The 16,160-nt window shown below is 41.4% G+C and overlaps 1 protein-coding gene across 12 annotated transcripts in view; it reads right to left on the bottom strand.

The window, feature by feature from the left end:
* The window catches only part of LOC134336825 (general transcription factor II-I-like), a 145,797-nt gene that overhangs the window by 544 nt on the left and 129,093 nt on the right, over positions 1 to 16,160 (bottom strand). For 11 of the 12 annotated variants that reach the window (XM_063031361.1, XM_063031363.1, XM_063031356.1 and 8 more), the window contains 4 exons: positions 13,937 to 14,020; positions 13,635 to 13,818; positions 13,154 to 13,182; positions 12,893 to 13,027 (listed from right to left, as the gene is read on the bottom strand). In XM_063031361.1, the coding sequence (XP_062887431.1) occupies positions 12,893 to 13,027; positions 13,154 to 13,182; positions 13,635 to 13,818; positions 13,937 to 14,020 (432 nt within the window). Of the gene's footprint in view, positions 1 to 12,114; positions 12,194 to 12,892; positions 13,028 to 13,153; positions 13,183 to 13,634; positions 13,819 to 13,936; positions 14,021 to 16,160 lie in introns of all 12 variants that reach the window. The other variant, XM_063031357.1, reaches the window with a different exon arrangement.

The raw sequence follows: 16,160 nt of genomic DNA, 5'->3' as shown, positions 1-16,160 counted from the left end.
CCTACCGTTCCTTGCTTACAAAGTGTTTTGGTAAATCAGATCACTTCGCTGTCCTTTCCTTCCTGCATATAGGCAGAGGCTAAAGCTCCAGAGAATAGGACAACAAAGAGGTTGCGGGAGGCAGAGGAGTGGGTATGGGATTGCTCTGAGGCAGTGGATTGGGCTGTGTTCAAGAACTCATCAAATTGAGGGATCTGAATGAAAACACCATGGTTGTGATGGTACAGACTTTATTAAAACAACTGTAGATGAGTATATCTCCACTAAATCATTCAATCTTCCCCAATCAAAAGCCCTGGATAAAGCAAAAGATCAGAAATCTGCCTTCAGGAGGGTGAACCCATGAGAAGTATCCAGCCCTGATGGGGTACCAGATCAGAGGCATTCAATTCTGGAGACCAAGAAAGTTACAGGAGGTCCAGGTACAATCTCCAGAAAGCTGCCTCTCAGGAAATTCCAAACCAAATTTAAATCAATGAAGGATGCTCGACAGTTGTGGCAGGACTTGAATATGATCACCTCTTATAAAGATAAATCAAGCAATATAGGAGACTGCAGGCTTCTCTTCCAGATGACCTCAAAGCCTTCTATGCTCATTTTGACTTCAATTTCTGAAGCTGACGTGCAAGCTGCCTTCACGAGGGTGAACCCACAAAAATCATCCAGCCCGGACGGGGTACCTGGTTTCTGCAAAAATTACTCATGAATGTGGTCTGATCTTCACCCAAGTCACAATAATGGACAGACACAATCTGCCTAAACTAATAACACACACAGGTGTACTACTAGTCAATACTGAGTACACCATTGAAAACATCACAGTTTAGGTTTAAAAAAGTATGTGAACCTCTGAGGCAATGCCTTCTACAAAAGCTTATTTGGAGTCAGATGTTCCAATCAATGAGATCAGATTGGAGATGTGGGTTGCACAGGTGCCCTGCCCTATAAAATGACACACAAAATCAGGTTACTGACAAGAGCCTGCTCTTCTCAAAGAAGATCTGCTTATGTACACCATGCCTTGATCAAAACAACTTTCAGAGGACATTAGAACTGTAGAGATGAATGAAGCTGGAAAAGGGTACAAAAGCACTTCTAAAGACCTGAACATTCTACAAATGGAGGAAACTCAGTACGGTTGCTACTCTCCCTAGGAGTGGGTGTCCTACAAAGATCTCACTAAGAGCACAAGGTGCAATGCTGAAGGAGATGAAAAAGAACCCAAGGGTAATAGCAAAAGACCTACAAAAATCTCTGGAACTTGCTGAAGTCTCTGTTCATGTGTCCACTATAAGAAAAACACTAAATAAGAATGGTGTTCATGGAAGGACACCATGGAGGATGCCACTGCTCTCCATAAAAAACACTGCTGCGCGTCTCAAGTTTGCAAATGATAAACCTGGATGTTCCACAACGCTTCTGGAGCAATGTTCTGTGGACAGATAAAACAAAAATTGAACTTTTTGGCAGAATTCCACACCACAATGTTTGGAGAAAAAAGGGCACTGCACACCAACACCAAAACCTCATCCTAACTGTGAAACATGGTGGAAGGAACATCATGGTTTGGGACTGTTTTGCTGCCTCAGGGCTTGGACAGCTTGCTGTTGTTGAGGGAAAATGAATGCAAAATTGTATCAAGACATTTTACGGGAGAATGTCAGGGTAGTGGTCTGTCACCTGAAGCTCAACAGAAGTTGGATGATGGATCAAGAAATGATCCAAAACACAAGAGTAACTCAAAAACAGAATGCTTTAAAAAGAAGAAAATTCACGTTTTGGAATGGCCAAGTCAAAGTCCACATCTTAATCCAATTGAGATGCTGTGGCATGACCTAAAGAGGGCTGTTCATGCAAGGTAGCCCAGAAATATTAATGAACTGAAACAGTTCAGTATGAAAGAATGGTCTAAAATTCCTCCTTGCCATTGAAGTCTAATCAGCAGCTACAAGAAATGTTTGGTGGAGGTTATTGCTGCTAAAGGAAGTTCTACCAATTATTAGATACAAGAGTTCACATACTTTTTCCAGCCTGGACTGTGAATGATTAAACAATGTGTTCAATAAAGACATGAAAAGTACAATTGTTTGTGTTATTAGTTTAGGTAGATTGTGTGTCTATTATCGTGACATCAGACCACATTTCAGGAGTAATTAATGCAGAAAGCCAGGTAATTGCAATAGGTTCACAAACTTTTTCATGCAACTGTGCTATCAACTTGCTGGTGTGTTCACTAAGACCGATAACTTCTCACTTCGGCAGTGTGTAGTAGCCACCTGCTTTAAGCAGGCTTCAATTATATCCAGGAAGAGTGTGATGACCTTCCTCAAAGATTATTGCCCAGTTGCACTGTGATGAAGTATTTTGAGAGGTTGGTGATGAAATATTAACTACTCCCTGAGAAATGACTTAGATCCACTGCAATTTGCCTACTGGAGCAACAGATTCACAGTAGATACCATCTCTTTGGCTCTTCACTCAACCCTGGAACATCTGGACAGCAACCATCCATACATCAGGATTCTTTATCCACTACAGCTCAGCATTCAATACCATCATCCCCTCAAAACTAAGCAATAAGCTCCAAAACCTTGGCCTCAATACCTCCTTTTGCAATTATACCCTGGATTGACTCAGTTGCGGACCCGTCAATTTGGATTGACAATAACATCTCTTCCAGGATCTCCATCTCAGGTGCACCTCAAGACTGTGTACTTAGCCCCCTGCTCTACTCGCTTTACACTTAATGACTGTCTAATGCCATATTCAAGTTTGCTGATAACACCACTGTTGTGGGCTGAATCAAAAGTGGTGATGAATCAACATATTGGAAGGACACTGAAAATCTGGCTGAGTGGTGTCCTAACAACAACCTCTCACTCAATGTCAACAATACCAACGAACCTATTATACACTTCAGGAGAGGGAAACCAGAGGTCCATCAGCCAGTCCTCAGAGGACCAGAGATGGAGAAGATCGGCAACTTTAAATTCCTAGGTGTTATTATTTCAGAGGATTTGTCCCGGACCCAGCATTTCTGTGTACAGTAATTACAAATAAAGCACAGCAGCACCTTTAACTCCTTAGGAGTTTGCGGAGATTTGGCATGATATCCAAAACTTTGACAAACTTCTAAACTTCTATAGATATGAAGTGGAGGATATATTGACTGGATGCATTACATCATGGTATGGAAACACCAATACCATTGAATGGAAAATCCTACAGCCAGTCATCACAGGTAAAGCCCTCCCAACCATTGAGCATATCTACATGAAACACTGTCATAGGAAAGCAGTATCCACAATTAGGGTCCCCACCACCCAGGACACCTTCCCACTTGGTGCACGTGGCCTATTGGTAGCATCAGAGCTTTACCAAGAGGATTTCTCGCAGGTCGGCGGCAGTTATTTAAAAAAGGAGCTTCAAGAGCATTTGTCCACAGTACATGGCCTATCAGGGGCTATAACCAGAGCACCAATTGTGAGTTAGATAGCAGGGAAGGTTCAGGCATAAAAGAGTCACTGCCTAGTGGAGCGGTCATCTAAGGAGCAGTCATCGATGGAGTGATTTAAGGCAGAGTCGTAGGGCTTTGGTGATAATGGGTCGAGGCGAGGCAAGTTAACTGTGAGGAATAGAAACAGAAACATGTTTGTGAGGCTGGTGTTCTGTACTGAGTGTCAGGTGTGGGGTGTCCAGGAGACTCCCAGTCTCCTGGACGGCCACATCTGTGCCAGGTGCGTTGAGCTGCAGCTCCTTAGGGACTGGGTTAGGGAACTGGAGATGCAGCTTGATGACCTTTGTCTGGTCAGGGAAAGTGAGGAGGTGATAGAGAGGAGCTATAGGCAGGTAGTTACGCTAGGGACTCAGCAGACAGATAAGTGATAACAGTCAGAAAAAGGAAGGGCAAGAGTCAGATACTAGAGAGTACCCCTGTGGCTGTCACCCTCAGGGGTACAATAAGTACTCCGGCGGCCTACCTAGGGGAAGCAACAGTGGCTGTGCCTCTGGCACAGAGTCTGGGCCTGTGGCCCAGAAGGGTAGGGAAAGGAAGAAGGCAGCAGTAATAGGGGATACTATAGTTAGGGGGTCAGACAGGCGATTCTGTGGTTGCAGGAAAGAAACACGGAGGGTAGTTTGCATCCCAGGTGCCAGGGTGCGGGATGTTTCTGATCGCGTCCACGATACTCTGAAGTGGAAAGGTGAACAGCCAGAGGTCATGGTAAATCTTGGTACCAATGACATAGGTAGAAAAAGGGAGGAGGTCCTGAAAACAGACTACAGCGAGTTAGGAAGGAAGTTGAGAAGCAGGACCTCAAAGGTAGTAATCTCAGGATTACTGCCGGTACCACACGACAGTGAGTTTAGGAATACAGTGAAGTAGAGGATAAATGTGTGGCTGAGGGATTGGAGGCGGGGGGGGGGGGGGGTGCGTGCAGGGATTCGATTTCTGCACATCTTTTAGGACAGGTGTGACCTGTACAAAAAGGATGGGTTGCACTTGAATCTGAAGAGGCCAATATCCTGGCAGGGAGGTTTGCTAAGGTTACTGGGAAGAGTTTAAACTAGAATTGCTGGGGGATGGAACTGAACTGAAGAGACAGAGGAAGGAGCTCACAAATGAAGCTTGGAGACAGTGCGAGAGGGAAGATAGGCAGGTGATAGAGAAGGGATATGCTCAGACCGATGGTTTGAGATGTATCTATTTTAACACAAGAAGCATCATGAACAAAGCAGATGAGCTTAGAACGTGGATCAGTACTTGGAGCTATGATGTTGTGGCCATTACAAAGGCTTGGATGGCTCAGGGGCTTTAGATATTTCAGAAAGGACAGGGAGGGAGGCAAAAGAGGTGGGGGCGTGGCACTGCTGATCAGAGATAGTGTCACAGCTGCAGAAAAGGAGGAAGTCATGGGGAATTGTCTGCTGAGTCTCTGTGGGTGGAAGTTAGAAACAGGAAGGGGCCAATAACTCTACTGGGTGTTATTTTTATATAGACCATCCAACAGTAACAGGGACATTGAGGAGCAGATAGGGAGACAGATTCTGGAAAGGTGTAATAATAACAGGGTTGCGTAGTGGGAGATTTTAATTTCCCAAATATTGATTGGTATCTCCCAAGAGCAAGGGGTTTAGCCGGGGTGCAGTTTGTTAGGTGTGTTCAGGAAGGTTTCCTGACACAATATGTAGATAAACCTACAAGAGGAGAGGCTATACTTGATCTAGTATGGGGAATAATGAATAATGAACCTGGTCAGGTCTCTCAATGGGAGCGCATTTTGGAGATAGTGATCACATTTCTATCTCCTTTACCATAGCATTGGAGAGGGATAGGAACAGACAAGCTAGGAAAGCTTTTAATTGGAGTAAGGGGAAATATGAAGCCATTGGGCAGGGACTTGGAAGCATAAATTAGGAACAGATATTCTCAGGGAAATGTACAGAAGAAATGTGGTAAATGTTCAGGGGATATTTGCATGGAGTTCTGCATAGGTACGTTCCAATGAGACAGGGAAAGTATGGTAGGGTACAGGAACCATGGTGTACAAAAGCTGTTGAAAATCTAGTCAAGAAGAAAAGAAAAGCTTACAAAAGGTTCAAAAAACTAGGTAATGATAGAGATCTAGAAGATTGTAAGGCTAGCAGGAAGGAGCCTACAAATGAAATTAGGAGAGCCAGAAGGGGCCATGGGAAGGCCTAGGTGGGCAGGATTAAAGAAAACCCCAAAGCACTCTACAAGTATGTGAAGAGCAAGAGGATAAGATGTGAGAGAATAGGACCAATTAAGTGTGACAGTGGAAAAGTGTGTATGAAACCGGTGGACATAGCAGAGGTACTTAATACTTTGCTTCAGTATTCACTACGGAAAAGGACCTTGGCGATTGTAGGGATGATTTACAGCGGATTGAAAAGCTCGAGCATATAGACATTAAGAAAGAGGATGTGCTGGAGCTTTTGGAAAGCATTAAGTTGGATAAGTCTCTGGGACCGGATGAGATGTACCCTAGGCTACTGTGGGAGGTGAAGGAGGAGATTGCTGAGCCTCTGGCAATGATCTTTGCATCATCAATGGGGACAGGAGAGGTTCCGGAGAATTGGAGGGTGCAGATGTTGTTCAAGGAAGGGAGTAGAGATAGCACGGTAAATTATAGACCGATGAGTCTTACTTCAGTGGCTGGTAAGTTGATGGAAAAGATCCTGAGGCAGCATTTATGAACATTTAGAGAGGCATAACATGATTAGGAATAGTCAGTATGGCTTTGTCAAAGGCAGGTCGTGCCTTACAAGCCTGATTGAATTTTTTGAGGATGTGACTACACATGTTGATGAAGGCAGAGCAGAAGATGTAGTGTAAATGGATTTCAGCAAGGCATTTGATAAGGTAGCCCATACAAGGTTTGTTGAGAAAGTAAGAAGGCATGGGATCTAAGGGGACCTTGCTTTGTGGATCCAAAATTGGCTTGCCCACAGAAGGCAAAGAGTAGACAGGTCATATTCTGCATGGAGGTCGATGACAAGTGATGTGCCTCAGGGATCTGTTCTGGGACCCCTTCGCTTTGTGATTATTATAAGTGACCTGGATGAGGAAGTGGAGGGATGGGTTAGTAAATTTGCTGATGACACAAAGGTTGGAGGTGTTGTTGTGGTTAGTGTGGAGGGCTGTCAGAGGTTACAGCGGGACACTGACAGGATGCAAAACTGGGCTGGGAAGTGGCAGATGAAGTTCAACCCAGTTAAGTGTAAGGTAGTTCATTTTGGTAGGTCAAATATGATGGCAGAATATAGTATTAATGGTAAGACTCATGGCAGTGTGGAGGATCAGAGGGATCTTGGGGACTGAGTCCATAGGACACTCAAAGCTGCTGCGCAGGTTGACTCTGTGGTTAAGAAAGCATACGGTGCATTGACCTTCATCAACCGTGGGACTGAGTTTAAGAGCCGAGAGGTAATGTTACAGCTATATAGCACCCTGGGCAGACCCCACTTGGAGTGCTGTGCTCAGTTCTGGTCACCTCACTACAGGAAGGATGTGGAAACTATAGAAAGGGTGCAGAGAAGATTTACAAGGATGTTGCCTGGATTGGGGAGCATGCCTTATGAGAATAGTTAAGTGAACTTGGCCTTTTCTCCTTGGAGCAGCGGAGGATGAGAGGTGACCTGATAGAGATGTATAAGATGATGAGAGTCATTGATCATGTGGATAGTCAGAGGTTTTTTCTCAGGGTTAAAATGGGCACAGTTTTAAGATGCTTGGAAGTAGGTATAGAGGAGATGTCAGGGGCAAGCTTTTTTATGCAGTGTGGTGAGTGCATGGAATGGGCTGCTGGCGACAGTGGTGGAGGCAGATACAATAGGCTGTTTTAAGTGACTCCCTGAATAGATACGTGGAGCTTAGAAAAAGAGAGGGCCATGGGTAACCCTGGGTAATTTCTAAAGTAAGTACATGTTTGGCACAGCATTGTGGGCCAAAGGGCCTGTATTGTTCTGTAGGTTTTCTATGTTTCTATGACACACCCTCATTCGCTGCTGCCATCAAGAAGGTGGTCCAAGAGCCTCAGGGCTCTCCCCATCAGATTCAGGAAGAGTTTGTACCCCTCAACCATCAGACCCTTGAACAAGAGAGGATAACTTCACTTGTCCCATCATTGAAATGTTGTCACAACCAATGAACTCACTTTCATAAAGCCATCATCTCATGTTCTCGATATTTATTGCCTATTTATTTATATTTCCATTTGCAGAGTTTGTTGTCTTCTACACTCTGACTGAATGCCCTAGTTGGGATGTCTTTCAATGATTTTGTTATAGTCACTATTTGTTAAGTATGCCCATAAGAAAATAAATCTCAGGGTTGTATGTGGCAACATATATGTACTTTGATAATAAAATTTAGAAACATAGATAACCTACTGCACAATACAGGCCCCTCAGCCCATAATGTTGTGCTGAACATTTACTTTGAACTTTAAATAAAAATGGCTAAAGCCAACAAGATAGTTGAAATAGCAGAAGAGAAACTGGAACAACAAACCTCCAATGAAAAGGAACTAATTACCATCTCCTAATATTGCATCAATACACTGCATTCCATTTTAATGGAATCTAAATCATGAAGGAAGCTCACTGTGGAAACATTTAATTCCTTAAAATGGGCCTCATTTGAGTGGCATTAAGACCTCTAAAATTATTTTAACCAATCTCTAACTTAAGTTTAATTATTAAAATAGATGCTTTGATTATGTAAAAGAAAGCCACATTTTCTATTTTCTTACAAAAGAAACATTTGAAGACACCTCGGAGGTCAGTTGGCAGAGAAACAAATCAGAAATACTGATTTTTTTTGACAATCAATTGTGTAATGTCTTTATGAGTGACTACAGAAGCTTTGTGACTGGTTATCAAATATATCTATACTATCCTTTGCCCTTAAGAGTCACATACTTACAGATACCAATTGCAATGTTTCAACAGTAAGCCAACCATCTTCCTCAGGCACGTTAGCCAAATGACAAGTGCCCCTACCGACACCTCCTTATATAACCTCTTGGAAGTGAGCAGGGCATGGGTGGGACTTGATGCTACATCCTGATTGGCTGGATCTGAATCGCCTCTTCAAGCTAACCCATGAGGAATTGGCCTTGTTCTGATTGGTCAATTTTTTAGGCCAAACCGTCTTTAGATATCTGTGGTCCCAAACTGGAGCTATCTCTACACTCTCAGAACCTACATTTAGGCCCCCACAAGCTCCATCTCTAGTGATTCCTTAATAGAGCTTTGACCAGCAGCCAAGCCAGGCATCAGAATTTTGGAGAGGAGGGCACTTCAATCAGGTCCACTGCCCGAGGATAAAAGACAGGAACAGTTTGCAGCAGCATAACAGAGCTTTGACCAATGACCAGTCAGTGCTTGGGATTGATTAGTAAGAACAAACTAAAAGGAGAAAGGGCAAGTGCTAAAGATGAGGTCGCTGATTTACAATCAAAGGCAATGTGTGGTGAGGATAGGGCACTGACAGGGCAAAATTGATGTCAACAGGATAGGTAACAAGCAGACAAAATCAAAAAGGGCGAGTACAGGACTGAAGGTGTTGTATATGGAATAAGACAGATGAATTTGCAGCACAGTTGCAAATCGGCAGGTATGATGTTGTAGGTGTCAATAAATCAAGGCTGAAAGATTATAACTGGGAGCTCCAAGGATAAAGGATACACATCATATCGAAAGGACAGGCAGGAAGGTGGAGGGGGATGTGTTTCTGTTGGTAAAAAATGAAATCAAATCATTAGAAAGAGGTGACATAGGGTCAGAAGGTATTGATTCATTGTGGATAGAGCTAAGGAACTGCAAGGGTAAAAAGACCCCCAAACAGTAGTAAAGATATGCCCTACAAATTACAATGGGAGATAAAAATTCACGCCATTAGGGAAATGTTACAATAGTCAAGGGTGACTTCAATATGCAGTTAGATTGGGAAAATCAGGTTGGTGTTGAATTACAGGAGAGGGAAATTTCTAGAGTGCCTACGAGATAGCTTTTGAGAGCAGCTCATGGTTGAGCCCACTATAGGATCAGCTAGTCTGGATTGGGTATTGTGTAATGAACCTGAATTGATGAGACAGCTTAAGGTAAAAACAAACCCTACAGGGTAAGTGATCATAATATGATCGAACTCACCCTGAAATTTGAGAAGGAGAAGCCAAAGTCAGATGTATCAGTATGGGAATTACAGAGGCAAGAGAGGAGTTGCCAGAGTTGATTGGAAAAGAATGCTGGCAGAGATGACAGCAGAGCAGCAATGGCTAGAATTTCTGGAAGCAGTTCGGAAGGCACAGGATGTATAATCCCAAAGAAGAATTATTAAGGAAAGATGACACAACCCAGGCTAACAAGAGAAGTCAAAGCCAACATGAAAGCCAAAGAGAGGGCATATAATAGAGTAAAAATTAGTGGGAAGTAAGAGGATTGGGAAGCTTTTAAAAATAAACAGAAGGCAACCAAAACATCATTAAGATAAGATGGAATGTGAAAGTAAGCTAGCCAATAATATTAAAGAGGATAACAAAAGTTTCTTCAGATACCTAAAGTGTAAAACAGAGGTGAGAGTGGTTATCAGACCGCTAGAAAACGATGCTGGAGAGGTAGTAATGGGGGACAACAAGTTACCAGACGAACTCAAGTACCTTGCATCAGTCTTCTCTGTGGAAGACACTAGCAGTATGGTGGAAGGTCCAGGTGCTAGGGAGCATGGAGTGTGTGAAGCTACCATAACTAGAGAGAAGGGTCTTGGGAAACTGAAATGTCTGAAGTTAGAAAAAGTCACCTGGACCCCAGAGTTCTGAAAGAGGTGGCTGAAGAGATTGTGGAGGCAATAGTAATGATCTTCAAGAATCACTAGTTTCTGGAATGGTTCCAAAAGACAGGAATATTGCAAATGTCACTCCACTCTTCAAGAAAGGAGAGAAGCAGAAGGAAACTATAGCAATACATACAAAATGCTAAAGGAACTCAGGACAGGCAGCAACTATGGAAAAAAGTACAGTCGACATTTTGGGCCAAAACCCTTGGGAAGACTGGCGAAGAAAAAACCAGAGGAAAAGATTTAAAAGGTGGGGCAAGGAGAGAAACACAAGGTGATAGGTGAAACCTGGAGGGGGAGGGATGAAGTAAAGACCTGGGAAGTTGACTGGTAAAAGAGACAGAAAAAGAAAATACAAAAAACTGAGGTGCAATGGGATCTGGGAGTCCTTATGTAGAATTCCCTAAAGGTTAATTTGCAAGTTGAGCCTGTGGTGAGGAAGGCAAATGCAATGTTAGCATTCACCCATGACTGAATGATGGAGTAGACTCAATGAACCAAATGGCCTAATTCTAATTATGTCTAATTGTCTTATAGTCTATTCATTCTTAGTGCAGAAACTTGAGAACAAGTGGGATCGCTGAACACTGCCTATCATGCTCATGTAGACTAAGGTTTGATGAGGCCAACATCCCTGGCAAGGAAAAGAATGCCTACAAGGGAAAGATTAGGGATTCACTAAAGATGGGAGCATGTGGGGGACCTAAATGTAAATTCTAAGAGGGCAGAGCTTGCTCCAGTCTGGGACCACACATTCTTAAAGAGGGTTCGACCTAGAAAAAAATTGATCAATCAGAACAAGGCCAATTCAAACTAACCAATGAGACATAAGCAATTCAGATCCAGCCAATCAGGTTCAAGCATTACATCTTATCTCTGCCCTGCTCACTTTAGAGGTGGCTTTAGGGGCACTTGTCATTTGACTAACTTGTGCCGGAGAAAAACAGTCAGTTTACCATTGAAACACTGCAATTTATCTGTAAGTATATGAATGTTAAGGCCAAAGGATAGCATGAATAGATGTCGTTGTGAGGTCTGATTTTTCAAACTGGAACAAATGATCTTTCATTTTAAGGTACACAATAAAGGTAGAGCAACAGTTATCACAGCTTTTAAAATCAGTTGTCAAAGATGCGTCAATCATACAACTTTCACCTCTGCACACAATCTCAGTTTTCAGTATCCCACCATCATAGCACCAGATAGTGTTTTTTCCATGGTTTTAAAACATTCTCCACAGGTCAAATAAGAGCTTGTTTTGTAGGCCTATAAATTGCCATTTAAAAAAATTAATTGTAGACCATCCAATACTTTGATTATATGTCAATGTTTGTTTTAATGGTCAAAGAAAATAAAACAACATTTCACGACTGAATGTTCTGTTAATCTGGGAATCATTCAACTAATTTTATTCCTCCATCAGGAAAAGTAGACTTGAAATAAAATGGAAATAAAATTTTACTTTGATAGTTTGCAGCAAAACCTACAGTACATATTTTCCATACGTGATCAAGTCTAGGTTCACTGTAAAAATATAAGTGGCAACTTAATTTAGCCATATTATTCTAAAAATTTGATCAATTTAATAAAACAAAAATAAAGCATGTAGAGGGGGGAAAAACAGGCCATTTTACAAAGATGACAATTATAGTGATAAATAGATCACACTAGAAAATCCTACCAAATATACTAATTGAATTCGGGAACCATTAGTGCTTAATGAGCTGGCTGCGAAGCCCACTGAAAGCTAAACTTACTGCACTCTTATGAGTTCCTACTACCATGTTGAGTTTGGCTCTTCTTTTATTTTAGGCTGTTCTTGTATTTGAGATGTATCTGGTAGAACAGAAACCAAACAATTTAATGAATCACATGAATAAAAATCAATTTGGTTTGATCAGAAAAGATAGAATGATGCAGAAGTGTTATCTTCCTGCACTAACTTCTGACTGAAAAACCTTAATTGGTATCTTTCAGTACTGCAAATCAGATATAACACAAACGGTAACTAAGACCATTTATAATCATAAATATGTGCAACACATGTACTGTGATGCAACAAATGAGAAACAAAATTGGAAACTGAACTACACATTTAAAATATATAGGATAGGAATTCCCTTGAGATTTGAAACAGGCCTGGGAGATAAATAAATCATTTCTCCATTCGTCAAAATTAGCGAAGAAATATTATTATTAGAAAAAATTTAAATAGATACAAGGGAAAATTTAACTGGGAATGCAAATGAGTATAATTTATAGATACGAAGCCAAATCACAGAGTCATTACAACCTGTTTCAAATCAATGAAATATGAAACGGAACATCAAGTACAACTGTATCACAGCTACATATTCATGGTAAAGTTGTGTCACAGTTAATTTCAGTTCAATGCATAACATTTGTTTTGATTGAGAAACAAGCCCTTAAAACCTTCAATAATACTTGTATCTTCTGTAGTTGATGTTAAAGAACTTGAAGTGACTCTGGAAAGTAATTTTTAATTTAAATCACTGAAATAAATGGTATATTTACCTTGTGCTGTAGGTGGTGCAGTTGGTAGCACAAGTGTTGGAGGGGGTACCAGTGAGGCAGTTGGTAAAATGGATGCAGGTGCTGCTGCTCCAGGTGACACTGCTGGAGTTTCTACTACAGTTTGCTCAGCTAGCTCTAAACAACAAAGAAAGCAGCAAAATCACTTCACTGGTCATTCAGGTACAAAATCTACATTCACTTGCAAAAGTATGTTATATCAAATATGCAAAGTAATCTCATTCGTGATTTGTTCTCACTTACGATTATTAATCAGGAGTCCTGGAAAAGGCCTGTAAGCAGAAGGGAAAAGTATTTTGTTAATGATATGCAAAACACCTGAGGTATTTAATTACCTCAAGATTTAAATTATTCTGCATGTTAAAGCCTCAAGGAGAGTCTAGTCCTGGTCCCAAATCAATGTTAAAGCCACTAAGTGTAGCCTTGCTTGATTTGTTTTTTTTGGGGGGGGGGGAGGGGGCAGGGTAAGGAAGGGAGAAGGGAATGTCTGCGAAGGAAACATTCTGTATCTTATCCATAAATATAAACCAAAATCACAATTTGCACCCTACTCTTAGGTGGTACACACATTGATGTACTTTTGGTCATCGTCATACTGCCCTTTCATCACTACTGTCAATTGCCAACATTATTCCCTTTGCTATTTACCCGCTGCAAGCATGGCACAGACATTTTACATTTGACATATTTTTGTTTAGATATTCCAGCAAAAAGCCTGAATTACCTTATAACTGTAAATTTGATGAAGTTTGCAGACTCCAAGATCTTTTTCATGCCACTTATTTCAAGATAACTGGGTGCTTTAAATGGAACTCCTGGAGGCATACCATCAACTATTACGCAACCAGGGTTTGTGGTTATTTTTCTGTAAGGGACCTTTACTGGAAAATTCATTCCAATTGCTTCACCTATAATAAAGATTACTTTTAAATGTCAGTTTTATGTATTTTTTAAAAAAGCAGCATCTAATCTAATTATGATGTAAGCAATGATACCAACTTTTAAACATTTATATCAAAACATTACCAAATTTCTTGCTGAACAGGTCATTTACTTGTTCTCTCAGTTGTCTAGCCTTTTCCACCTTGGACACTTTTTCATTTTCACCTTCTGAAAGAAAAACATTCTCATTCAGCTTTGGTCTCATTCTTCAAATACAGAGACAGAATAACCAAATCCCTGCCACTTCATTCTTCACCTTAAATACATCTTCTACATTCAGCAAGATCTTGCCCATGATTTCCAGGTATGCTTTTCTGATGAACTTCTCTTTCACAATCAGAACTGTCCTCCTCACCGTTGTCTGTGTAATCTTGTGGTGAAATAGCCCCCTCCCCAATGGAATTCTGAGCTACAAGTTTTTGTCCATCTTACCCACTATATCTTCACCCCTCCAACATCCCCTATGGAGATGCACTTCAAATGAAAAGATTACTTCCCCTACTACACAGAGCATCTCGATCAATTAATCAATTAAAACTGACAGTAAATTTCATCATAAAAATTTGCATTTTAACATTCACTGGAATATTACAATCTTTAGGATTTTCTTTAAACCCAGACATAATCTGTTAATGTCTGCTTAGGGTTCACACATGCAGAAACACTTGTCCTATCTGTTAACTAAAATTAGGATTGGAAAAACAGAAATTGAACACATTTATGATAATGTACTGAATGTAAGAGAACATAGAACAGTACAGCAAAGGAACGTGACATTCAGCCCACAAGGTTGTGCCGAACCAACTAAAAATCAAATCAAAAACAGCCTAACACTAACCCCTCCTACCTACACCATCCAAATGCCTATCCAAACATCTCTTAGTAGCTGCTAATGTATGTGCTTCTACCACCACAGCAGGCACCGTATTCCAGATTACAGATTTCAACCCTGGGAAACAGAGTCGACAGGGAGTACCTATGCCTCTCATAGTCTTGTAAACCTATTATCAGATCTCCCCTCAGGCTCTGGCGCTATCCCAAGCTTATCCAGACTCTCGTGATAACACATGCCCACTAAACTAGGCAGCATCCTGGTAAACCTCTTCTGCACCCTCAACATCCTTCCTATAGTGGGACAACCAGAACTGTAAGCAATACTCCAGATTTGGCCTCACCAGAGATTTATGAAGTTGCAACATAGCCTCAGCTAACTAAACCAACCATTCCATTAGCCTTCTCAACCACCTTATCAGCTTGTGTATCCACTTTCAAGGAGCTATGAACTTGGACTCCAAGATATTCTGCTCAGCAACACTGTTAAGAATCTTTCCCTTAACAATTTTTCCTACCAAGTTGCAACACCTCATTTATCTAAGTTAAACTCCATCTGCCATTTCTCTGCCTATATCTGTAACTGATCTATATCATGCTGTATTCTTTGCCAGTCTCCTACACTTATCCACAACTCCATCAATTTTGGTATCATCCACAAATTTACTAACCCACCCAACTAAATTTTCATACAGGTATTTATATACGATACAAAACAGCAGAGGTCCCAGCACAGATCCCTGTGGAACACTACGAATTATAGACCTCCAGCTCAAATAAATCCCTTCAAGCACTATCCTCAGTCTTCTACATGCAAGCCAATTCTGAATCCAATCAGCCAAAATGCCGCACATCCCATGCTTCTTAACCTTCTGGATTAGCCTCCCATGACAGACTTCAACAAAAGACTTACTAAAATCCATACAGACAGCATCCACTGCCCTACCTTCATCAATGTCTTTCAAAACCTGTTTATGTCATGACCTGCCATGCACAAAGATATCTAATTAAGCCATGGATTTCCAAATGCTCATATATCCTATCTCTTAAGAATTTTCTCCAGCAATTTCCCTACAACTGACGTGAGACTCACTGTTCTCTAGTCCCCAGGGTTTTCTCGTTTCCTTCTTAAATAGAGGTACAACATTAGCCACTTGCCAATCCTCCAGGACCTCGCCTGTGGCTAGAGAGGACAGGAAGATATTGGTCAAGGGCCCAGCAATCTTGTCTCTTGCCTGCTTCCATAACCTGGGCTAAATCCCATCAGGCCCTGGAGACTTAACCACCTTAATACTCATTACAAGGCACAACATTTTCTCCTATTTGACCTCAAAACACCCCAACATATTTATACACTCAGCACTGATGTCCTGGTCCTCAATATCCTTTTCCTTGGTAAATACTGAAGCAAAGTACTCATTAAATACCTCACTCACATTCTCCGCGTCCAAGCAAATGTTCCCCCCTTTTCCTTGCC

The sequence above is a fragment of the Mobula hypostoma genome, chromosome 23 (genome assembly GCF_963921235.1).
Source record: "Mobula hypostoma chromosome 23, sMobHyp1.1, whole genome shotgun sequence".
Taxonomy (NCBI): domain Eukaryota; kingdom Metazoa; phylum Chordata; class Chondrichthyes; order Myliobatiformes; family Myliobatidae; genus Mobula; species Mobula hypostoma.
The sequence above is the reverse complement of the archived record's forward strand: the minus strand, read 5'-3'. Positions and strand labels throughout refer to the sequence as shown.